Source organism: Bactrocera oleae, chromosome 3, assembly GCF_042242935.1.
Source record: "Bactrocera oleae isolate idBacOlea1 chromosome 3, idBacOlea1, whole genome shotgun sequence".
NCBI classification, from domain to species: domain Eukaryota; kingdom Metazoa; phylum Arthropoda; class Insecta; order Diptera; family Tephritidae; genus Bactrocera; species Bactrocera oleae.
This window is the reverse complement of record NC_091537.1, coordinates 90,036,974-90,064,131: the sequence shown is the minus strand read 5'-3', so window position 1 is coordinate 90,064,131 and position 27,158 is coordinate 90,036,974. Positions and strand designations below refer to the sequence as shown.

General features: G+C 37.7%; 1 protein-coding gene across 2 annotated transcripts in view; it reads left to right on the top strand.

Moving 5' to 3' along the window:
- Window positions 1-27,158, top strand: part of wb (wing blister) — a 189,574-nt gene that overhangs the window by 46,706 nt on the left and 115,710 nt on the right. For both annotated transcript variants that reach the window (XM_070107196.1, XM_070107197.1), the window contains exons 3-5: window positions 19,283-21,219; window positions 21,461-21,799; window positions 21,868-22,235. In XM_070107196.1, the coding sequence (XP_069963297.1) occupies window positions 19,283-21,219; window positions 21,461-21,799; window positions 21,868-22,235 (2,644 nt within the window). The remainder of the gene's footprint in view (window positions 1-19,282; window positions 21,220-21,460; window positions 21,800-21,867; window positions 22,236-27,158) is intronic.

The following is a 27,158-nucleotide window of genomic DNA, read 5'->3' as shown; positions in this document are numbered from 1 at the left end:
TTAATATGCTGCAGTTGGTGAGATCATACACTCTTTGACTAGCTTTAAGATCACTGTCAGTGCGCTCAAGGCCTGTATAGCAGCTCTACTTTCAGAGTGGATACATACCTTCCTAAAAGAACTAGCACTTCGTTGAAATACATCTGCTGCTACCTTAATAGCTGCCACTTCTGCTTGCAAGACAATACAGTGGTAAGAGTTGATTGAGAGCACCCGACAGAAGGCTACCCCTCCAACCAACCACTTGGGCTTGGATCCATCCGCGAAAAACTGAGCGGAAAAGATGCTGCTAAGAGTAGGCTCCGCGGCGCAGTCGTCCAAGTTATCAGAGATGCAATCGAAAAGAGAGAGGATTTCGGTATGTCCCTCTTTTGGACCCTTAATGTGTCCGGCTTTCCGGGTTAGGGTTGCTATATGCAGAATGGAATAAAGTGCCATCGTTGTTGATGTATGGTTTAAAATTCTATACATAGGTATATGTATTATATCTGGTAAAAATATGGTTGGCAATCAAAAAAAAAAATTTATTGTATATGTATATGACAGCTAAGCTATTGTTATATTCTCAGCATTGATAGCATTTCGATCGAAGTTTGTTAGAGACTCGCTCGATGCAGTTATATTGTCTTAATATCATATTGTCAGTTCTGACGAACTTACTTTTCGAGGAACACTCTACATAATATCCTATAGAAAAGAACGCTAATGTCTATAACTATTTGCTGTATTATTCGTGATCAAAACAAGCCTCGGTCGCTCTGAATCTGGATCGGTAGCGAGAGTCGTTGGACGAGTACTAATACATGAACGAGTTCAAGGTCTCTCTGAGCCCGGAACGGCCGAAAGAAATCGCAGGTACTTCTGAAATATACCATAGTTATCTGTGTTGTTAGTATTCGCTGATGGCAAGATGTTACGTTAGAAAAATATCACACCAAATCCTTCTGGAACGCATATGAGAACTTGATTATATATGAATAAGTTGGTGCACTCACAAAGTACTTCACTATGTATATGAGTGATCACTTTCTGCTTGTAGGTATTCGACGTCCAGTCAATGTATTTGCGTTCTTTCTCTCAAAAAAAATCAAAAAGGGGTCTCAACCGTTGTTACCTGTGGTGCGAGCGTGGATGGCTAATTCGGCGTCAGGACTTTTTTTGATTACCTGTATAACGCTTCTGCATTTACGTTCTATTTTATCTTTTCATTCCTATCACGACGCTTATAATATTTAATTGGACCCACTTTTAATCCATGAACCCCTTATTGAATATTTAAAAAAAATTATTTTGCTAAATTTGCATGTGTCTAAACGAATCCATGTCCATAAGCGCTATATGGACAATATTTTTGCACAACAACAAATTGTTGACAGCTGCTGTCATTGTCTGCCATCGCCCACAAAAGCAGCACACTTTTAAAATGTTCATGCTTACAGACTTGCATATGTTACATACAAACAGTGTGTGCCAATAAATTGCCTGCATATGCGTGCAAATACGAACAACACATGTACACACATACACACATACATACAATGAACATAAGCATAATGACAGCGGCGTATGCATCAATGCCAGCGTTGCCACCCCAGTCGAAAAGGTAGCGTTATAAAGCGTCACGCTCTCTTTAATTTCAGGCATGTCAACTTCATACAGAAATAAGTGCCCAACGACAGACAGTTAGACATACGAAGCGACAGACTGATATTCGCCTATTTGCGTTTACTCACGCATCTCTATGTGTGTGATACTCCAGTGTGTACTCGTACTCGTTAATTTTTTCGTATTCACTTCAATGACTCACCGTCGCGCATGTTCTCGAATGGGCGTCATTAGAACCTCGCCTGTTCGTCAGTTGTGTCTGTAGTGGAGTTCTTGGTAAACTTCAGTCGGTTCCAAGTGTCACTTCATAATTCAGTAAGTCAGTGGCGGTGGCTACTGCTCCTGTTCATATTTTGTGCATAATTTACCAGTATGTGCATATGTCTGCGAGGGTGTGCATCGTTCCGACATTCCTTCACCTAAAATATGCATAAATATTTTTCAAATATGTTGCAAGTTGATTAATGCTTCCTGTGACAAGAGCAGACAACGTTAGTGCAAATGAGTGAAATATTTTGAAATATTGAAATTCCGGCTTCCTCTCTTATGTCATAAGAAATACGAGAGTTATCTGAAGATTTTTTTTCGGACAGAGAGCAGAGAAAGAGTAGTATATATATCGGTCTTATATTTGCTAGACCTGCCTTCAGATCACAACATAAAAATAACTATTCTTTGGAATAGTTCTACTAAAAACTTCTTTTTGTATATTTGGATAAATATTAATAGGTTTAGTAAATATAAATACAGTATTTTTTCTAAAAATATAAAGTTTTATTTAGCATAGTAAGCATGACCCGAATTAGGTCAAATATTCACGGTTTTATTCAATAACTTGCCATTTTGAAAGTAATTTAATAATGGCATTTTCATAGAAACCCACGTCCGGTTGGCCAAAAACTGAGGCAGTCGATTTTCACAAGTTTCTCTTCAGATGAATTTTTCACTAGCAACGTCATTCGTCATAGACAAGAACAAGGAGTAAACTTTTGATGCCAACTGCGGACTATAAAATGGAGGCATAAGAACTTCCCAACTTACTTCCCGGGGGATTTGACGAATTACTATATGTGGCGTTCTCCTGATGGAACACAATCCCTCTCCTACAAAAAATTGGTGCTTCTGGGGGGTCGTTTCCTTCAGACGCTCGAATTGTTTACAGTACAGGTTCGACTTAAAAGCTTGGCGCTATGAAAGCAGCTCAAAGTAAATGAATCCCAGCCAATCCCACCAAGTATCATATATAGCAAAGCCTTCCTAACCATAATCTTAACTTGACCAACGTTTGTGCTGGCTCACCGGGATTCTAAAGGTTTCTATTGAAACTTATATTATACAAATTTTAAACTTTGCCTCAGTTTGGTCAAGCATTCGACGTTATTTATAAAATCGAGCGCTCCGAAAATTTAAACCGCTTCTGAAACCCCAAAACCAGTAGTTACATCCGATCTAACTACACGCATTGAACTACAGGGAGCCTCAGATCTTTTAACAATAATTAGTATAGAGTAAAATGTCTCTAGATTTTTATAGTGACCACTAGTTTTGGCTTGCTTACATTCTAAACGATCAAAGAAACTTGTTTTTTTTTCCAACCATTGGTTAATTGAAAATGGAGGCGCAGGAGCACTAGACCGCAGGTGGCCATACTTAAGCCCATTATATTTCCAAGTGACAAATGAGTGGATTTGATAAAATACCAGATTTTTCCGCCCCAACTGCCTAGTGTTTTTTAGTTTGGTACATTGAGAGTCGTCTAAGATATCCCGTCTCAACCGACTGGACTCTAAGCATTTGCAAAGGTAATGTTCCGTTGTCTAATCATACTCCGGTCATGCTCTGCATTCCGCGGATTCTATTTTAGCAAATTTCTGAAGGTCGGCTCTTAAAGGCAGGTGCTCTGTGAGGACCCCTACTTAGTTCCTTCTTACCTAAGAGCAAAAAGAAGCGTTTTAATCTGTCCACCATCAACATTGCTAGTGTCCCAAGATCTGCGGTCTAAAGTCAATTATTCCGAGCAACCCTTAAAGGAGCTGAATATTTAGAATTTAATTTCGATATTCAGCCAGATGTAGATTGAGAAATGTAAGAACAAACTTAGCCTGAGTTCATTTAGCTTCGTGGAAAATTTCTTCTCCGACGCTCTCTCATTCAAATTTTATTCGCCTGCTGCGAAACTTAGCTCTCATCACTGCTTCGTTCTTTGGTTCAACATGTGCCTAGCCTAAGACTTGAATTATGTGCTATCAACAATCTATCGAAATAACTTTGTATATGTTGTTCTTAGTCTTTGATTCAGATAAAAATATAAATTAAAATATTTTCAAAACCGGTACTCTTGGCTTTCACATGTCAAATAGAGGGAAATGCAACGCTGTAATTATTTTTTGCTTTAGAACTGGCATATATAAGTCCATAACCAAATAAACTTTACATTAATATATACCATATATTTTTTTACAACAACAAACTGAAAACAAACACATTTCATACCGTTGCCACAACTGTCACTTACCACTTGTCAAAAGGCGCACAGTAGTGACATGCATGCCATGTCAGCACAATTCTTGTCAATTACAACAATAAATCTTCGAGTACAACATTTGTTGCTTTGCTCTTGGCGGAAAATAAGAAAACCGATTTGTAGCGGGAATTAGTAAGAAACGAATATTATATGTCATGAATTGACAAGCGCTATGTCAAAATTACAGAACGATAAATATTATAACGTCAATGGTGACAGCACGAATGACTATGCCAGCTTGCCGGACAGAGAGCAGTAAATTAAAAAAGAATTGAAATAAATAAAGTAGAAAATTAAAAAAAAAAAAAAACTATTTAACGGTTTTGTCCGCCTCCTTTGCGTATTGCGCACTTCCTAACTTTGAACCCACAATTCTCGAGGTATTTAAATTGCTTCATTAATTTTTACCAAATTCGGCAATAAACCGTTAAATGTTTTAGTTGTTTGCGTGGAGAAAAATTGTCCGCACATTGCAACAATACCAAAAAGTAAAATAAAAACGTGCAACAACTGTAAAATTGACCAAGCTTTGACGCCACCAACGCTGCTGCCGCCGCTTGTCTCGTAGCCGGGAATGCTACCACTGTGTTGCAATTTCGTAACTGTTCTTTTTTCCAAAGCGCATGTTGTTTGACAAGTTGCACTCGTCGCTCACAGCCGCCGTAGCAACAACAACAACGCCAAGCAATTGACGACCATCAGGCCAGTAAGTCAAAACAACAATCAGCGACAAAAGCGGAACCGCGTCGACGTCAGTGGTTGTTTGGCTGCTTAGCCGGCTGGCAGTCAGCAACAAGCCGTCAACAACATTTAACAGCCACAACAATTATTTTAATGATCATTTTATTTACTTACTTAGCATTGCGGCTATTTAGCTTTGTTTTTTGTTGTTTTGCCTTTAAAAATTTCAATTGTTTATAGTTTAGTTTAATTCGCTTTTTTGTTTTTGTATTCTATTGCAATGCACATCGCTCGTCGCTGGCTCGCGTGTATGGCTAGAATTAATCCTGGTTGCATGCCCCATGTTGTTGCAAGCACTTTAGTATTCGGCAATCATGCATTTGCATATTGTTTGCAACACAAATCTAAAGGGGCGTGTGCCTGCTGAGGATGCAACACCGTCACTTGTTGACTGCTTATTTGGCTTTAATTAACTGTAAACGGTTGTTAGCCAGTTTTTGAAACATTATTTCGGCGCTTAATTGAAGACAAATGGTTGTCTTGAAATTGATTGCACTTAAACGGTTTTAATTGAATTTGTGTGTTTTTTGTTAGACCGTTAGCGTTATTGGTGATTTCTCTTTAATTTTTGGAATCTTCATCATTTTGGAAAATAATTTGCTTCGTATATAAAGAAATCCAATAAAAAAATTTTATCGATGCCTCGCACAGTACAACATATCTTCAGAACTTTGTCCCTCATAGCAGATCCGTAGCAATAGAGTTGCCAATTGTTCCCAAAAAGTGTCTCACTAGAACAGCTGTCAACGTTGGTTCTTTGTTATACCCAGAAAACTGGATCAACATCCGGTGTATGATTGGTAGTGTGGTGTGGACACACTAACCACCTTGGTAGGGTTCGAGGACTAACTAAAACCTCTAAAAGTGGATCATCAGTACCTTATAGATCGACGTTTCGAGCTTAACAAATATTTGTTAAGACGGTTAGTATCAACCCCTGCTAGTTCGCTGGTTTCGCTGATCCCCCGCTTATCTCCCATACAGTTTTGGCAAAACCCTCCGACAAAATATTTAGCCGCACCGCGTTTGAACAGTTGGACTGTGTCCTGTCAGAAAAAGTAGTTCAGAGCACTTCTTACAGTTCACTCTGGGTTAGAAGGTTCTCGTAGCCGTACAAGTTCTGCTTGTTGACCAGCGCTTACCGAGCTTGCTGGGTGCAACGAAAAGGAAATTTTGCTTCGAGTATTCAGAAGACCTGATTCGCTTCGAATCCAGTAATTATAGGCCTAACTATCACAGATTTTGAATTTTATAAAGTCCATTTCATATTAGGGACAGGCAGACAGGGTGTCGTAATAAAAAAAGAACGGTTTATTATAAACTTCAGCGGTACTTACTTTTATAATTAGCTTCGGATAAAGCCCATTAATTCCTAGGTATGGATGAACCACCGCAGGTTTCTTAATTTCTTGGAAACGCTATAGAATATTGCCAACAATCTCCTTGATGTTACCACATGACAGAAATTTGGACTCTTAGAGTATCAACCACCTTACAAACTCTCAAATCCGATCTTATGTAGAATAAAACTGACGGTGATTGATCTCATTATATTTGCTTAAATATTTTTTCCAAATTAACTGTACAGTTCTCAAGGATATCTATTGCGCTATATGTACAAAGGTTCTCAACAAAAAACGATTATCAAACTAATGATTCAAGAATGAAAAATATTAATTTTGGTTTTTTTTTTTTGCTTTTTGAAATCTATTCACATAGTACATATCGATTAACCCCGCAGACACCATCAAACAGCTTCCCACTAAAATAAATTAATCATACTCAACAGAAGTTCAATGTCATACAAATTTTCACACGCCCACCCTTACAATGCAGTGCGAGAGTGACATATGGGCGACTTCAATTCTGAAGACAACAAACAGCACACCACAAACGTCAACGTTCATGCTTCTCAAACACTATATAAACACTCTAATTGACAAGATCAACACGAAAACGATTTAAAGACTTTCATTCGGCAGCTAAGTAATCGAACGATTAATGAAAATAAGGAAGATTGGAGGGAACAACAAGTTGAGTTTGTTTTAATGGGGTCATATGAACTAAAAAGAAGAAAACTACAAAAACTATTTGGGGATGAAATGTAAACACTTTACGAAGAGGTGGTATATTAAGTGATTCAACTAATTAACTCTTCAAGTTGATAGTATTTCTCATCAGATTGTTGAAAATTTCTACAATACTTCACTTAAATGTATTGGAAACATGTTGTCTTGTTAGTACAAAAATGTGTGTTTTGGGTGAAATCTTAAAACCACATATGTAGAAAAACTAACAAGTGCGACTTTTTTCATTAATTGATGTTATTTGCTTTATTTCACTAATAAGTTCTCATGGAATGGAGTAAAGTAACCTAATAGTATACCATGTCAAGAGATTTTGAGATTTTCAAAATAAAATTTACTTACTTTATGATTTTATTGATCGCTTCAAAAGAAATATAACATACAAACAAATTTTCAGGACTGTTTAAATTTTGTAAAACCGACAATCGCGGGCACCAAATGTCTTCGGGTTCACAACAAGTGATTAAATAAATTATAATTTTGTTAATCTCAAATACCAAATTTCCTGAAGCATATACCTTAGTATTACTACTCACTTTAACCTACTCAGTTTAAAAACGAAGTGGTTTAATAATAATTTAAATACATTTCGATAGCCTGAGGTAATTGGTTTTGATATTGGTATTGGTATTTATAAAGTATTGTTATTGTTACTGGTATTTGTAATATCATTGGTATTGTTACTAGTATATATACTGGTATTGGTATTGCAATTGGAATGGGTACTGATATCTACATACTTGTATATTGATTTTGGTATTGGCATTGGATACTGGTACTGTTCTTGTAACTAGTATTGGAATTCTCATTGATATTGGTTTCACTTGTAGTAATGGTATTAGTATTAGTATATATATTGAGATTGGTACTGGTATTGGTATTGTTATTGATATGATGATTAATATTAATATATGTTTGGTATTGGTATTTCAATTGGAATGTATACTGATATCTATATTAACTTTGGTATTGGCATTGGATACTGGTATTGGTATTCTTATTGGTACTGCTTTTAGGTAAGGTGTTTGTATGGGTATATGCAGGTTTTTGGATTGGTATTGGTATTGGCCTACGTATAGGTATAGGTATTGGTATTGGTATTGATATTGGTATTGGTATTGGTATTGGTATTGTTAATGTTATAGGTACTTGTATTGGTATTGCTATCGGAATATGTACTACTATTTATATTGGATTTTTGCATTGCCATTGCATTTGGTACAGATACTGGTATAGGCATGAGTACTTGCACTGGTTTGGTGTATATCTTCTATTTTTAACAACATGATTAAGTACATATATATGTACACAGCAAAGCTAACCTTGATTGGCAGCAAATACTGCACTGCAATCAGACCATAAAAAATTCAATACTCCAAATAAAAACAGCATGATTATAACAACAACAACAACAATCAGTGCGTTGTGTGAAAACAAGCTACGAATGCGATAAGAGCCCCCGACTACCAACGCAAACGGGCGATGGCAGGCGGCAAGCTGGCAGCAACAAGTATGCGCGCAGCTGAGACACAACAAAAGCAACAAATACATTAAAAACAAAAGTTAAGCAAAGAAAAATTCCAATATGTGTAACGATAGACACCAAAGAGCAACAACAAACAATAGTTGTTGGTGTAATTTGTTGCTGCTGCAAGTGTCGGTGGCAACATTAGCAAACATGTAGCAAACAGATTTGCTAAAATAAAAAAAACAGCAATAACAACAAAAAGCGTGTATGAAAACAACATGCACTAGATTGCGATTGCGATCGGTGAATATCAGCACTTTGGTGTCTGCAATATGCCAGTATACAAACAACAATGTTCATAAGTATGTATGACAGTTGCAAGAATGGCCAACAACAATAACAAATGCTTAATTTTATCAGCTGTTTGCATGCCGTTACGCTACTGTTCTTGTTATTATTGTTGCTATCACCGCTGTTGTCGTTTTTGTGGTTGCTGCTGGTTTAATAACGGTTGTGTGTTACCTCTGTTGCACTTACAACAAATGCGTGAATGTGTATGAAGAAATGGTGCATCGTTGTCTTCTAGCAAATTTATGCTTTTTCTAGCAAACGTGTTCGTTGTTGTTGTTGATTGCCAGCAACAGTGTTGCTTGTACTTTTTTCGGCAGCAACAATCCATACATCAGCAGCTTAAATATCATATACGAAAAATTACTAACCGCATTTGATGGCAAGACAACTGAGGATGCTCTGCTGTGCTGTGTAGCAGCAACATGTTGCCATCGCTCGCGCGGTTGCAGAACATTTTAAAAGCGATAATGTTTGATTTGAATCGGTGATGAGCTACTCACTTGCTTAGACGACAGGTTGCGCGGATTCGCGGCAACAAAAACATGCATACACATACACTCGTGTAAGTATATGTGCTGGCGATTTTCACCATATCTTCGTGAGCATGCACTTGCCTCGAAGACACGAAGAAAAATTATGAAATTGCTAGCTATGAAATTTAGCATCGCTTTATCTATTTGTGTAATCAAGCTGAAAATTGAATTTTTTTCGTAATCATCGGTTGCCACCGATTACGTGTACTTGTAAAGCATTACTTTTGGTTGAGTGGTTTTACTACCGTGTTCGTGTTGGAGGTGTAGTTCCGCATTGGTATTTAGTACTTGTAGTGTTATATTTAGTTGTGATATTTATATGTGTATTGGTATTGGTATTTAGTACTTGTAGTGTTATATTTAGTTGTGATATTTATATGTGTAAGTATTTGTAAAGGTAATGATTAAGTTATAAGTATTTGGTTTAGCGATAATAGATTTATTATTGATGCTAGTATTTATATTGGTAATGCTTGTAATGGTAATGGTATTGATTGCGGTAATTATATTGATATGTACTGGTATATTGTATAGTGAAATTATTAGTATTAATATTATATTGTATATTACGGTATTGGGATTGTAATGATATATATTTTTTGTAGTAGTATTTGTTTTAACATTAATATTAAATTTATTATTGATGCTGGTTATCATATTGGTAATGGTAATTATATTCGTAATAGTTATGATAAATATTGCGTAAATGATATTGATATGCACTGGTATATTGTATAGTAAAATTTTGATTTAATATTATATATTTTGATATTGGTATTTGTGGTGGTAATGATTACATTGTTTATGTTTATGTTTTAGCATTGAAAATATATTTATTTTTGACGCTGATATTCTAACTGGTAATGACAATATTGCTTGTAATGGTAATGATTGCATTAATGGTATATTCTGTAGTGAAATAATTATATTAATACCATATACTATGGTATTAGAAATTGTAATGGTTATGGTTGCGGTATTATCAATTCTTTGAGCTTTGGTATCCGATTTTTCATTAATGATAGTATTATTATTAGTATTGCCATTTGGCATAGTAATGATAATGGTAATGCAGTATTGGTATTTGGTATTGGTATTGATATTGGCGAGTTTTAGATAATGATAATGATAGTTATATTAGAATAGTATTTGATATGGTAATATATTATATTAGTCAACGGATTCAAACTGAAATTGATGCTGAGACGTAATTTGGTATAAGTAATGGGTAGCGGTTGGTAATCATAAAATCTTAACAATTACAATTGAATTCCATCAGAAATTTATATTTCTCACTCACAGTTCATTGCAAAATTTAAAAGTAATTTGTCTTTAATTGATCCTAACTCATTGTTAATACAGTATTTGTATTTATAATCCAATTACTCTCTTAAATTCGTACATTTATTTTTAGTACTCAAATTCTCAACGGCTGACATTTAAATTTTTTTTATTTATTTTGAACTAGTTTCCATTAAAGATCACAATCATCCAAGTTATAAGATTTTAATTGAGATTCTCAAGACTTTAGTGATGATATGTGTGTTTGTCATGTATGGCAACTCTCAAATGTCAAATTAGCGCACGTTGTACACAACCGAAAATGGCTCAATTGTAAAAAGAAATGCTTAGTGACAGCTGACAATTGAGTTGAAAGCTTTTAGGCGCCAGAGCTGCACTGCTAACTGCTTACATACTAACTTCGTAGCATTTCCCAGGCTAACTGTTAAACTAAAATACATATATACATACATACAAAGGTACAACTGTCAGTGAATAATAGCAAGCGACAAGAAACAGGTTTTATGCGAATTTCTAAGCCAGCAAAGACGACTTGGAGAATAAGTTGTATAGCGGTGTAGTAGTGTAAGAAAACAGAAAAACTTGTACGCCGCTGATAAACCATAATGAGCGCGCTGTTGCAGACGAGACGGAGTCTAATAAAAAGTGGGATAATAATGCAGACGTTAACCCTCAAGAGTCAATTAAATAATAAAAAAATATTTCACACCAAAAATAGGGATATGAAAGGAAGAGAAAGAGTAGTTGGCAGAATATAGAATGCCCTTATAAAACTCAACCAAAGCCAGGGTCCTACTGCTTTATCGCAAAATCTAAAACCGCCTTCCAATCTCTACTTTTTGCGCGTTTTAGTTTTCGACGCGCCAAAATTTCAAAAACTCGTGCGCTCATTTTTGCTTGCTTTTCAAGTTTTGCACTCTAAAATATTCGGAGTTGTTTTATGCCTCGAATTGCGAAATAGCAATAAAACGAGACACCGTGCAAAGTAAGCAACAAAATCGCCGCTAAACAAATTGTTTGCACAACAAATTTTTGGGGGCATATAAAAATAAAATGCAAGAAAGTGCCAAGTGTGAAAGATTTAGCACATTAGATAATGGCCGCGCTCGCGTGAGCGAAGACAGACAAGTGACTGACAGTAACAACGCGGCGACTTGCGGTTCGCCAAACCGAAATGGCAGCGGCCGCAAAACAAATCTAAAAAAAAAATCATAAAAGAAAAAAAAATATTTTGCGCCAATAAAAAGCAGATGAATGCACAGCAACAACAAAAACAACGCACTAAAATTTAGAAAACGCCAGGCAAAACAAACATTTCCTATAAATTGAAAAGTTTAAACTCGCACACCGAAAAAACGCGGCCACAACGTACGCCTGTGAATGACGGCACATGCAATCCGTTTAGACTGACACTCAGACAGCGTTGCATCAGACAAGCTGACGCGTCAGTGGTTTTCCAAAAAAAATTTTTTTTTTTTAAATTTGCACTAAGCAATGAAAGTGAGAAATTTTATCAGTATTTATAGTTTTTCTGCTTAATTAACAGTTAATTTGGCTATTAAGGAACACAGTACTCGTGGCTAGCTGCAGTAAAATATTGTTGCATCTTTGCTTTATGAAAAGACTGAAAGAATGTGAGATCAGAGAATATTGCCCAAAGAATTTGTAGCTTCAGTGTGCCGTTATATTGAGAGTGAATATTGGTTTGTGAGATTCTCTTCTTGTTAGTGGTGTAAGTGCCGCTGTTGTTCGAAACTTTTCAGCTTTTAGAGGGTCGTAGACCTTTTCGGGCCTATTTTTAACAATGGATTGCAAAAAGCCTTTACGTGCTTATTTTTTATTTCACTTATTAATTATTAAACTTGAATATAGAAAAAAGCAATAATTTTTTTTTCAAAATTCTGCCCTTGATATGTCCTCGAATGCACCACTGCCAGTACAACGTAGTCGACTCCTTGGCAATAGGTTTCCGCTTCAGAATCTTGAAACCAAAAAAACAAACAAATTTTACAATATTATTACTTATAACCACAGTTATATCTAGACGCAAGATTTTTTGAAGATGTGAAAATGTGACAAAGTAGCAACGATTTAAAAAAAAGTATCTGATTTCGTAATCCAGTCACAGTTAATCTGATAAAAAATAATATACATCCCTTGAGAAAAATCTCAACCTAGTTACCTTATATCTATGGACATTGCAGATGCTCAAAGAACACCGTTCCAACATGGTCTCTTGCGAGTAACTGCCGGTTTTTCAACCTGTAGCTTTAAACTCCGAACCATCTGCTTCTGAATTGTCCAGCAATCTGCAGACGCAAGAATGAGGCCCTTGGATCTATATATCCAAATAGGGCCGTTGGCTCAAAAACGCCCAGCATGACAGTAGAATGCATCAGAGTGCTGTAGTTTTATGAGTCCGTGGGAGAAAGAAGAGGACATAATAGATCTCAGGTTGCAGTGCAAACCTCAATTTATTATATTTCTATATGTATGGTTGCGTGGAAATATTAGAAAGTTTCAGTCTTAACAGTACTATCTTCGAGGGAGGCATGGGAGGGAAGGATTGGCTGGGGGAGAGGGGTGGATGAATCAAAGCTGGAGGGTTGGTGAAGGAAAAGCGTCTTAAAAGCGGAAGTAACTACCATAAAGATAGCAGTAGATCTACTGCTCCGGATCGCAACCTCCTTCAAAGTGCTGACTATCCATTCCGATAGTAGGACCACGAGATTAGCCTTGAGTTTGCTAACTGTGCGCTCAAAACTACTGAAGGGATGTCTAGACTTATTATCTCTAGCATCGAGCTACTCTATGATTAGACTGGTTTGATTGTCTGGCCACAGCGATATTGCAGGAAATTGTAAGGTTGATAAGCTTGCTAGGGCAGCTACTTTAGTCACAATAACTGTGGAATTCTGAATTCTTGTGGTTTGGACTATTTGGACCTCAGACCAGCTAAAAAAGCGTTGGTCAACTACCAGCTGCTGTGCACTCGCAAGGTCCTTCTGATCCGAAATAAATCGAAAGAAGTCTAGGTCCCCATTTCAATGGTAGTAGGAGTTCTAACTGGACACTATTCCACCGACATTCATGCAGTAAGATTGAAGATCTTACCGAATGCCAGCTAAATCAGCTGTTTGGAAGAAGGTGATATAGAAACACCTCAACACATCCTCCTCGAATACTCCGTTTTTGCCAGATCAAGTAAGAAACACCTCGGCTCTCATACATTTAGAGATCCAGGTAAAATAGCGAAAATATAATTAAAACCCCTTAGCAGATTTGTGATAGGTTAAGGCCGCCTTATCCATAGCTAATATCCAACTACAGGAGTTTTTTGGTCTGGCTTCACAAAGGACAGAACATAGCAGACTAAGTGTGATTCCTTCGCCATGCCTAGGCTTATCTAACCTAACCTAACCTACTACTTCACTTGATAAGAGCAAAAACCATGGAAATCTCTCTCTCTGTAGTCGTGATACAGAAGAATTGCTCTGAAATTTTTGACAAAATAAGTTTAAAGCATTTTATGGAAGAGATCTTTAGCTTTTGTAATATTTTTCATACCAGTTTTTGGGAACAAAAACCCAACCAATTGTTTTAGAATTATACAATAAATATTTATAATACGCAGTAAACTTTTTTCGACAAGATATCTCGAGCGGCGCTAAAAAAACGGTCCTCCACTTATATGGTGATTCCTGCCTTCTCTGTAAAGGAAACCTGAAACATTCTTCTCTAGAAGATATTGCCTGTACTTTGACCTACGGTATAAACCAAAATCAAAAATTGCAAAATCGAGGAGTTTAAAAAAAACGGTGATTTATACAAAATGTGCGTCATTTTTGGCAAATATCCTTTTAGATCATGAAGAAAATAAGGAAGAAATTTGATGGTGATCGGATCGTTTGTCTCCAAGCAAACTGATTGAACTGAGCGGCTACGTTTGAGAGAGATGTATCGATTTATTTAAAATTTTCGTATGTTATTTTTAAAGGTTTAGCTTAGGTGTGCCCTTAGAAAAATCTCAAGATAAAGGTTATCATTGATAGGGTACATTTCATAGCACAGCAACCAACCGTGCTCGTTTTATCGAAAAAACCTTTATCTTCAGTAATATTTTCGGTAGCTTTATGTGGAACAATTTTTCTTTTAGATTTACAAGTAGATTTAGACTTTTTTTCTTGAAGATTGTTTCAGAACACAATAGTATAGTTTTTTCTTATTCTAAAACTGAATTAGGTATATCTATAGTTCCAATCTGTGTCTTTTAAAATCAAATGTTGGGTATAATCTAAAATCGAAATACACTCAACTCCACTGCTACCGCAGATCGCAATTCTCTAGCCCCTTCCAACATAAGCGCTTAAATTACTTTGAGTTGATTACATATTAGCATAATTAATTTCTTTCGCAGACAATCACGCCGCTGAATAACTCAAATATTTCTAATTCATTTATCAAATATTCCGATTTCATTTACCCACCAAAAACAGCTGGTCTTGCGCCAGTGCGGCCTTGAATGCTGACTATGAATAATAAATAACATTCTTACACAATAAAAGCGCAAAAAGGTATGACAAGAGTGACATACAAAATAATTACGACCACAATGAGTAAATATGTATAACAAAGCCCCCAGCGGGTTCTATCGTAATGCTCGCACACCGGTTTGTTTTTCTTTTTTTGTTGGTAATCTTATCGTCGCGTCACATTTGGTGCTGGTGTCGCCTCAGCCCGGTCACTGCCACGCCGGTGTTGCGAGTTGGCCAATTTTGGCGCATTGCGCACACTTGTTGAACTTTTGCTTGCGTGTTGCCATATCGATGCAGGAATAAAGATAACATTTTCGCGGCATTAGAAGTGTTTAGCCAGCGCTTGGGTGTTGCGGCTTCAGTTGCTTCTAGCGAGTGAGGGTAGCCCGAAGTAGTTATTGGTGTAAAGGACGCAGGGGTAGCTAACAAGTTGCGCCAAATCATTAATGCGCTTTAACTAACTGACAGTTAATTGGTCAGTTATGTACGTGTATTTGCATTTGCGTGTTTAGATAATCTCATCGCCGCCGCCAAGTACTGTTTTCAACGGATAATCTTGGCTCATAAATATAACTCATGATAAACTGACAAAGATAGCCATTGATTGAGTCGCAACTAAGCGATAACTAATGTATTTTTGGCATATATTTATAATTACTATAATACAAATACGCCAGTTTTTGAGAGGTGAGTTGCGTTGACCTGAAATTTTGACATGATTTTCAAAATTACTTGCGATATTTTTCAACATAATTGTGGGAACTTCGTTGAACTAAGTTTAAAGTTGTCAAATAGTATTTATGACAAAGTAGAAAATTTCAATTTGTGGAATTAAAATAATTATAATTTCAATAATACCATTTGATCACATTTGACTCGGACTGATTGAGCAACGCGCTTGCTTGAAATTTTGTGGCGGAACCGTTGAAAATGTGGCAGTAGTGGTTTTGAGAGTCAACTGAATTATGCACTCGTCGAGTATTCGTTTCAAAAGTGATGCTTGACAAGGTAGCTAAGGACCCTACATTTATCAAACACATCATTACTGGTAATGAGACGCTTTATCAAGAATGATGACAAATAAAGGCTGCGTGCTTGCCAGCCGGCAAAGATAATGAGATCGTTTATATTATATGCGGTTCCCGATCTATATAGGATGGGCGTTAGATATTACGGCGTATGCTAGACAAATAAACGCAGTGCATAAGTGCTGCTGGCAATAAGGGTAATAAGTGATTTCCGAACAATATCCAGTTCCGCACTTTCGATGCTTCTCCTACTTGAAAAGAAAAAAGTGATGAGACGTTTTTTTATGTATATGATGTCAGAACTAACAATCTAGCGAATGGCGCTCCAAAACTGAGCCGAACCCGAAAAACCCACATCAATTTCGGTCAAAAACGAAAATAATTTTTATTACCTTGGCGTGGTTCCCCATTAATCCGTGTCACAGTTCAAATGGACAATAAGGAAAATGACTTGGTTGCTTTGAGGCCACTGCGTGAAGCAATTTGTCGTAAACGACCGGATTTGTGGATAGAAAACTCGTGGATTTCTCACCACGATAATGCGTCGTCATATTCTAGCATGATTGTGACTTACTTTTTGGTCAAACACGAACGATCATGTGCGTTTCGCAGGGTAAAGCGGTCAATAAAAAATACTACTTAGTCGTTTTTAAGAGTGTACGTGAAGCAATTCGTCGTAAAGGACCGAATTCGTGGACAAAAGATTCATGGATTTTTCATCTCGATAATACGCCATGACATTCTTGTATGATTGACTTTTCATCCAAACACGAAACGATACCTTGCGATACCCAGAACGTCAAAAAATGTATCATCATAACCTCATAGATCGACGAAGCGTGTTGAGATAGCCACTGATTTTTTAAGGCGAATAATATAGCTCCAGGCAATTTCCTAGGTGCACCGAAGATGTGTCTGCCGAGATATTGCAATCTAAGTCTGATTAAAAGAGACAGTAGAAGAGAAAGTGCCTAGATCATTCCACCTAGCCTGTCTCCATAGAGCTTTGGCGAAAAGCATTCGACAACATATTTAGCGGCACCGTGTGTGAGTGGTTGAATAGCATCCAGTCAGAAGGCCTAAAATGCGAGATGGACTTTGCTAAGAGCAAATAGTACAGAGCAGCTCTTACGTTCCACTCTGAGCCATGAGGATCTCGCAGCCGCGTAAGTTTTGGTTGCTGACCAGCGCTTACCCAGCTCATGGGAGGTCCAGAGATCTGACTATCGACTCATTCTCAATCTGATGAAATTAACAAATAAAAGTTTTTATAATAATTTATTTATGTTATCAAATAACATACGAATTTCTTACAGTCTTACGACAAAACCAAAAACCATTCCGCCTATATGTATGCACCATAAATAAACTACCCAAAATTCCGCTCTTCACCTCGCGTTTGAGTAAATTTACTCGCACTGTCTGCGCACATGTGAGGAAAACGCTTACTTTTATCTTAGAACGCCTTTTCTCGCGCCGAAAATAGTCTCTAAATGGTAAATAAATACAACGACAACAAACAATGCAATCAAAATAATCAAGAAAATCGTGTAGATAATTTTCCGCCGTCAAGGTGCAGCTACACAAAATGACATTTATGACCGCAAACATTTCGGCGTTGTTGAACGAATGTGCATTTTGTGTTGTTCTCATTGTTGTTGCTTGGAATTTTATTTACTTTTGAACGACAAAATTATTTATATGCATGCACATTTAAAGATTTTATGAAGCTTTTTTGTATTTGGTATAAGCATACAACAACCTAGCCCAATGCGCCGGCGTGTGGTGTCGATTGTCACAGTCATAAATTTTATTTGAATTTTCCAATTCTTTGAAAATCGACCTTCGAGTTTCCTTATTTAGATAAATAATATACAAAATTTTCTTATTGGTTCTTTTTCCGAGTATGTTTGCCATACGATAATCAGTTGGTGTGGTATTTACATTTAATTGTTTGACGACATGTTCACGCTTTTGAAAATGTGGCGCTTGCGCGTGCCGAACCCCTGACGTATGTAGGTATGAGTGCGGCTGTTGTTTGTCTTCTTTGATGTTTGTTCTAAGAGCGGGGCTGAACAAAACGCGGTTCTGTGAATTTTTTTCTAAAAATAACAGAGTGATTACAGTGGAGCTCAGTATTCTCCAGTCAGTAGAGTCAAAATAGAAATTATACCGTCTTTCTTACCCTGACTTCTTTGAAACTCTCTAAGGTTCTGTGAATTTTTTTCTAAAAATAACAGAGTGATTACAGTGGAGCTCAGTATTCTCCAGTCAGTAGAGTCAAAATAGAAATTATACCGTCTTTCTTACCCTGACTTCTTTGAAACTCTCTAAGCTTAAAATCGGTATTGTTGGACAGTTCCAAACATTTATATTTTCAAATGCTTTTCTTAGAGGTTTTCATTTCGTCGTTTATGTTTTAGAACTCAGTTTCAGAACTATATATGTATAAAGGAAGTTTGGTTACATAATATTCTCATCTCCTAAGAGTTTTTGCTATCATCCAAAGACGTTTCGATTCGATTCGAAGCATAACTGTTGAGATGAAATACTTCATTGTCGATAGAACTATAGGATTACAGGTATTTGTGAGACTAATCAAAAGCCGCTTCCCGGTTAATCGCTCAACCTAACTAAAAAGTTTAATCTGAATGAATTCGCAGTTAAGGGATTTCTTATAGCTTTCATAAAAAATCGTGGGTTCTTGTCGACAAATCGGTCAAACAACCAATTGATCTTACTTTGAAGAATCTGAATCCTAAACTTACTATTAATCCACAAATGTTTAAGTACGTTAAAATTTCATTGGAGACAATATAACACCTTTTTTCGGGGACAATTATGTAGGTCGGGACCTAAGTGTAACTAATCTGAGACTTGAGTGGTCGTCTTAGGTTAAACCCTTATCTAACCTTATAAACCCTTACTAAACCTAAGGAAATTCGGGGCAAGCGAATAACATAACCTTATTACGAAGATTAGTATACCTTTCGAGGCTAAATAAACATTCCTAATAAACGAGATCTAAATAAACGTTTTAGTATAATTTTGAATTTTCATCGTTCCGCATAAATTTTTACCATTTTCCCCACATTCATATACTTCCAGATATACCAGGTCTTTTTTGTCATGCTTAAGTCGGCAAACTCACCAAGACCCGCCTCTTGGGTACTGGAAAAGTCGCTGGATGGTTTCACTTACGAACCATGGCAGTATTTTGGACTCAGCGACGCGGATTGTCAGCGACGTTACGGCTTGGCTGGACAAAACGGCAAATATGTTTTCGAAAATGATACCGAAGTCATTTGTACGACGCAGTTTTCAAAAGCGCTACCACTCGAAAACGGTGAATTACACGTTTCGCTATTGAAAAACCGCCCTGGTGCTATGGAACAAAGTGCAGAGCTTATGAATTTCATAACAGCGCGTTACATACGCATACGCTTGCAGGGCATGCACACAACTGCGAACTTGGATAACAGCGTCGATTGGCTACTGGATGCGCAATCGCTTGAGAAGCGCTCTTTCTACTCACTTAAACAGATACGCGTAAGTGCACGCCTTGATTGCCATGGTCATGCTGATAAGACTGTTGAGTTGGCGGAGAAGCGCGCCGATGAGTTGGAGTACGCGCAGCTTGCATCCACGCTGCAATGTGTCTGTCAGCATAATACCTGCGGCGCCGATTGTGGCGAATGCTGTGCGCTCTATCAGGACAAGCCATTTCGCAACGGTACAGCGCGTGAGCCAAATGAGTGCGCGCTGTGTCAGTGTAACGGACATGCGGAGTCTTGCATCTATGATGCGTTTCTGGATCGCGGCATCTGTCAGCAGTGTCAAAACAACACCGCCGGCAATGAGTGTGAGTTTTGTGTGAGCGGCCACTATCGCGCCATAAATGAAACGCTGATGACGCCCTGCCAGCGCTGCGAATGTGATGGACGCGGCGCAGCTGGCACCTGTGATCCCGTGAGTGGTCAATGCCATTGCCGTGAGGGTTTTCAGGGTGTGCGTTGTAATGAATGCGCTGGTGGTTACTACGGTGATGAGTGTCGTCTCTGTGAGTGTGATGTGCGCGGCACTATACCGAACACAGAATGCGCTGGGGTGTGTAAATGTAAGGCGCATGTGACCGGCGATAGCTGTAGTGAGTGTTTACCGGGCTATTATGATCTAAGCGCTGAGCACCCAGATGGCTGTGCGCCCTGCTGGTGTTCGGGTGTGGGCTTGTCATGTAGTAGCGCTGTGCTGCAGACGCTCGCTTTCGAAACGCTGAATGATTGGAAGGTAACGGATATGACGCGCTCGCAAGTAGTCGCTGCGACTGTGGATTCCGAGACAAATTATCTAGTTTATGGCATGTACGATCTGAATGATGTGGAAGCTATTTACTGGCAAGCGCCACAAGGTTATCTGGGTAATCGGCTCACCAGCTATGGCTCGCGTCTCACCATACAAGTTAGCTGGGTCACCATACGCGGCGACACTTCTGGCAAACCTACCGCTGGACCCGATGTGATACTATTCGGTCGCAACGGTCTAAAAATCGCCCATGGAGACACAACATATACGCATGGCTCAGCAGCCACCATCAACATTACGCTCGAAGAATCGGGTTGGTATCATGTGCCGCCAGCTGTGCGTGATATTAAGACGCGCCTGAGACGCACTGAATATCACGGATCGGCGGTGACGCACGCTCAAATGCTCTCGGTTTTATCAGCGCTGGATGCGTTACTTGTACGCGGCACGTTTCACACAGATCAAGTGGAGACCTCGTTAGAGCGCGTAATTATATACTCGGGCGGCACAGAGTTGGGCGCCGCAAAGGCAAGCACGCGCGTTGAACAGTGCGTTTGTCCCACCGGCTACTCAGGTCTTTCTTGTGAGAATTGTGATTTTGGCTTCATACGCATCTGGGAGAACGCGACCGATCATCAGCTGGTAGCCAAGTGTATACCTTGTCCTTGTAATGGTCACTCGAACTCGTGCGACTTGCAGAGCGGCGGCTGTGGTAACTGCATGCACAACACGTATGGCGAACGGTGAGTAAAATATTGGAATTTTTTTTGACTATATTAAAATATTTTTAGTATCTTAGATCATTGTTTTAATATTTGTAATTGTACTTTCATCTAGTAGCAAATTATTTGTTATTTTTCACATCATATCACCTGGTAACCTAAAACTATACAAGCCACCACTTAGTTGTTGTCTGTACTACATGCATTTCACCATACTCACCATAAATGCATTAACACTCACTCTTTTCTCTCATTCGACCAGTTGTGAGCGTTGTAAAGTGGGGTACTACGGCAATCCGCTGCAAGGCACCGAACACGACTGCAAACGCTGCGCTTGCCCTCTACTGGCGGATAGTAACAACTTTTCGCCCAGTTGCCAGTTGAAGACTTATAGCATCATGGACCTGAACCCCATATACGGTGTGGTGGAGAATTCCGAATATATTTGCACACAGTGTCCGCCTGGCTACACTGGCGACCACTGCGAGATGTGCGACGACGGCTACTACGGCAATTCAACGGAGTTGGGCTCACAGTGCCGGCCATGCGATTGCAATGGTGGGCCTTGTGATGTTTTCACGGGACAGTGCATCATATGCGAGTGAGTAGAAATTGGCAAAATTTTAGTATTTCATTGATATAAATTTCTCTTTCACCCCCAACCCTTAGCGGCAACACCGAAGGCTGGCGTTGTGAGCGCTGCAAGCTCGGCTACTGGGGCGATCCCTCGGCAGGCTGCGAGCCATGCGATTGCTATATTGATGGCTCGGATAGTGATTATTGTGACAGCACGAATGGTCAGTGTTTGTGTAAACCGCGTTTCGCCGGTCAAAAGTGTGACGAATGTGACGCGGGTTTCGCGAATGTCGATTTGAAGTGTTTACCGTGTAATTGTAATCCTTTCGGCGCGGAGGATATAGACTTTTGTGATCCCGATAGTGGTCAGTGTCAGTGTAAGCCCGGTGTAACGGGTCTCAAATGTGATGAATGTGCCGAAGGACATTTTGGACTGAAGGAGGAATCTGATGGTTGTGAGGGTAAGTCATCAGTTATACACATATTTATTTATTTTGTTATACACATATAATTTAAATTTTATTTTACATAAACGGGGTTAACAGATTTAAATCACATGTGAATGAAAACAAATATGAAAAGTCTAAAAATCCACAGAATATTTAATATCGATCGAAATCCAAATAATATCTAGCTTTATTTGGACTAAAAAATTGTATTTGTTTTATATTGGAAGGTATATTAGTGGTATTGATTAAACCCAAATTGGCTTCCAAGCTATTCAGTGAATTCTGTTAAATGTTTTTTTTTTATAGTACTGCACTTTTAGATCCAAACTTGAAAACTATCCCAGCCCCTAAGAGCCCATATTAATTTCGAGTGTAGTCATGAAGCTCTGTTGACACCAAGTAGTGACTGAGGACCTCCTCAAAATCTCGCTAGCTGTCGCTGGAAAGCATTGTCAAAACACAAATTCTATTGTCTGTCTTATCTATCATGTCATATCTTTCGACTTTCATTCGAACTTCCAGTCGAATAATCTAGTTTTCCTCTCAAACATCCAAAATGACTGCAAGAAATTTTTAAGTCAAATAGGGTGGTCTGGTCGATGTTTTGCTAGACTACAGCTTTTTTGTGAGACAAATCCTTCGCGGAGTTCGTTATCTTGGAACCAAATCACAACGGGTCGGATATAAATAGAAGTATGTTTCTATTAAGTAAGGTCGAATGCCATTGGAATGAGCTCGCATATACTACTCTTTATTGGACCAAACTAATTTATAGGCTTCTGATTTGGTATTACTAAACTTTGTTTCTTTGATATTATTTCTGCACGAAATATTTCGTTTATGTTGAAGGAATTTAGTAACTAAGATAGAATTTGGTTAACCGGTTTTCTTTTTGATTGACAGAAAATTGAGACAAGAAGTTTCAGCAACGAGTTTTGATGGACCCTCATTTCTGTGACATATAATCAGTTCGTCAAGAGATGAGTCCTTATTGAACATACTTCGAAATTCAGTAACGTGAAACCGGAAAGAGTTTCCTTCAAAGTTCAGCTCTGCATGACAATTTTCGGAACTTAAAACTTAATTCTGTGTTGTAATTGTCTGGAAACCTGAAGTCAGAGCTCAGAACTCCAGATTTCTCATCGCACTTTCTTAAACCGCTAACTCTAATGCATACATTTCGCACCTACATAACCTAAAAGCACTTGTGATTCTTGCCAGGCGTTTATCATTGCCAATCTATCAACTTTTCATTTCGTATAAGACACAGTGATCACTTAAAACTCTCATATCTTTATTAAAAGCTCTTTAATAAAACATTTATTATACGCGCACGCATACACACACATATGTACATACAAACATATTATAGTTTAAATAATATACTTTAAAGTATCAACCTACTCACCTCTTCAAAATGCAACTTCATGAGTATTGCACATGCCACAATTTAAAGTACTCGCAACAACAACAAGTTGCATACATATATGCAATTGCGTTGCACGAGTGAAATATAACATGCACTGCTTGATGGAACATTTTGTGGCACGTCTGCTGCTACACTCGTGCCGCGCGCACTATAACAACAACAACAATAGCCATAAGAAGAACTCTCACCGCTGGATGCGTGAGCGAACGCGTGATTGCTTGCATTCAATGCATGCAATTAAGCTTAAGTGTTTTTCGAAAATGCAATGATGCATGAGCACTTGCATACGGAATATACCTATGCTTGTGCAAGTATAGGTGAAGAGCTGTAAAGCCACTAACTTGTCTTGTATAATATAATATTTATACCCTGAACAGGGTATATGAAGTTGAGATATCGATCTGAAATTTTCCATACGTTCTTTTCTCCACAAGAAGCTGCACATTTGTCGGAATTGCCGATATCGGACCACTATAACATATAGCTATCATACAAACTGATCGATCCAAATCGAGTTCTTGTATAGAAATTTCGAAAAGATTATTGTCTAAAGTAACGCCATAATCTCCAAGTATATTGTTCAGAGCGGACGACTATAGCATAAAGCTGTCATACAAACTGACCGGTCAAAATCAAGATAAAGATCTTTTTATACCCTTTTATGCTATACAAAATGCAGCTGTGAAGGGTATTATAGCTTTAATGTAACGTTTTTTCTCGTCTTATTTCAATTTTTCTTCTTATTTAACTGTTTGATGCACACACTTACATGTTATACAAGTTGTTGTTAGTGTTTTCACCCACTGCGTATTTCATTTCATACGAGTATGTCTGTTGCACGGTGAGATGAAAAGCAGATGATCACTCCATTGGCAGCAGCATTGAAAGCATCAATGTCGACCTTATGAAATAAAGCGAGCGATAAAGCAAAGCCTTGCGGTACAAAAACAAGTGCATGCAACTATATATATGTACACATGTATATATGCATATATCTATACGTTTGTGCCCCAAAAAACGCTAACACTTTGCTACATAAATTGCAGTACCTTCAAACATTCATAAAAATTCTTACCTCTCCTACAACCATAAGCACACATGCTTGATATGTTGTTTTTGTTGTAATTATAGCCAAATGCTGCTACGTGTTCCAATTGACCTGTTGCACCAGACGCATACTCATATTTGGTAGAGCAAGTGGCTATAAACATTTTTGTTTTCCTTTCTTTATAATTTTCTATGCTTCTTCCTACACTTCGAAACAAAAGAAAAAGTTCTACCGAATGAGCAGGCAGAAGTATGAGGGTAGCTTGATAAGTGCGCTTGTGAATATGCTACACATACATAAGTTAGTAACTGGAAACTTAATTCCCGAAAATCTATCATGTAGTATTTACGAGATATACCTTTACTTGCACATTTTCGTGATTTCCGTTGCCATTATAGTGAATCTATAGCTGGGCAACTATTTTTGAACTGTGCAAAACTCGAAAGATATTTGTGTTTGGTTCCCAGGTTCCGATTGTGAAATATCTTGAGAAGTCGTTTCTGGAGGATTATAGTTTGATAGGGCTTAAGTTATGTTAGGTTGTACTGACTGTCTGCCAAACCATGCATTGGCCTACTGGTTCTTTATAATGCCAGATGGATGTCCACTTTAATTCGTAAAGTTTAAGAGAAACTTGATATCTTATTTTGATACTTCATGCAGTCCTTTGAACTGCGAAGCTCCTAGATGTGTAAAACAAGTTCTAGATAAAGCCGGACAGAAGCAGAGGAGGTGATCCAGCGTCTCTCTCATGCCTACTTCCCTGTCCTGTCATCGTTATTGATGCCCATCTTCTCATATGTTTTACTGGGTCGTATGTGATGCCAGTAAATTTTGCTAGGCCAACATCCATCCTGCAGTCTTTTCTAGACAGATCTTGACAAACCCGCATGTACTTAATGCATTCCATCTCACCTTGATCCGTTGGTCAACCCTTTCAGAAATTTCATTGTGTCTCGTTTTTAGCGACATGCATATTGCCCGTACTGGTTTGTTAGTTAAGCGGAGGTCACTTTAGGCAATCTTATCAGCTATTTCATTTCCCGTATTGTCCTTATTGCCTGGTGCTTTCCTGCAGCCACCACACCGACTGGCTCCCTGCTTTTAATAGATTTTATCGGCATTTATTGACCAGACAAAATGTTTGGCGACGACTGGTTCAATAACAATAAATAATAATGCAGTAGGTCAACTCTTAGTCAACATTTGCTTGCTTTCTTGCTGATATCAAATTGATTGCAGTGCGGTTCCATAAGGCATTGACTTATCAGACAATCCTCGTTAGTTTATGTATTCGAGAAAATGTTTGGATAATTTCATATTATCTATAAACCAGAGATTCTATAGTTTAATAATTGATATGACTGTGCATATCTCAAAATAAAGGGTGTTAACTTAGGCGTGTTTATATACATATATATTTCAAATGTTAGAAACTAATAAACCAGTAATCCAAATTACTGTTTATGTCTGAATATATGTGATAATTAATAAAGCTAAACAAAATTTGGAATTTTATAGCTTGATCTATATATTATATTACGTATTTCGTACTCATATTTTATTCACAAGCGTTCCGTAGCTTCTGTACTTCTCAAAGGGTTAACAAACACTGCTAGTTGTTCAATAAAATACAAGAACATAAAGGGAGCTTATATTGTCCTCATCCTTTATACATATTTTCACAGTACTTTTTGAAGTAAGAATACCCTTTATACTGTCTTCTTTTTATACGTCCACCTGTCTGTTATGCATTTTGTTTGAGTACCGTCAGAATGTAGCAACTTGACTGCTTAGCTGTCTGTTGCAACTTTCACTGTTGCATTAATTATTTTTCTTTTCCTTTTTGATTAACGCACTGTCGAGGCCAGCGCTACTCTTGAATTATTAATTTCATGATTGTAATTCTTTTTTTTTCGTTTATTTACTTTTCACATTTCATATTCTTTCACTTGAATTTGAAAGCTTTTGAAGTATCTTTAATGGAATTATTATGAAATTAATCAGGTTTATTAGAGCCAGCAAATTTAAATGGGAAACAATTTCAACTTATTTTATTTGCTCAAACACTTAAAAGGTTAAAACAAAGCACTCCAGGCCATCAGTGCGTATTCGTTTGGCAAATATTCAAAGAAAAATATAAAATATTTAAAAAAGTATTGAAAATAGTTTCCATATATTGAATTGCTACTTAAGAAAAGTACAAGTAGTTATACTTTGTCTACTTAAAATATTTCATTGAGTCGATCTAATATTTTTCTCTGCTCTCCTTATGCTTTAAGTGGCAATGAAATGCTTTAAAAGACTATTCTATAATATAAAATTATCAGTACTGCTAGTAACCAAAAAACAACAATAAAACATGGATGTGCTTACGAGTTTGCAATATTAATTTCTTTAAGATTGCCAATGTCTCCCAGAGAAAAAAAGCGGCTTTCGCTTGCAACAACAACTTCTT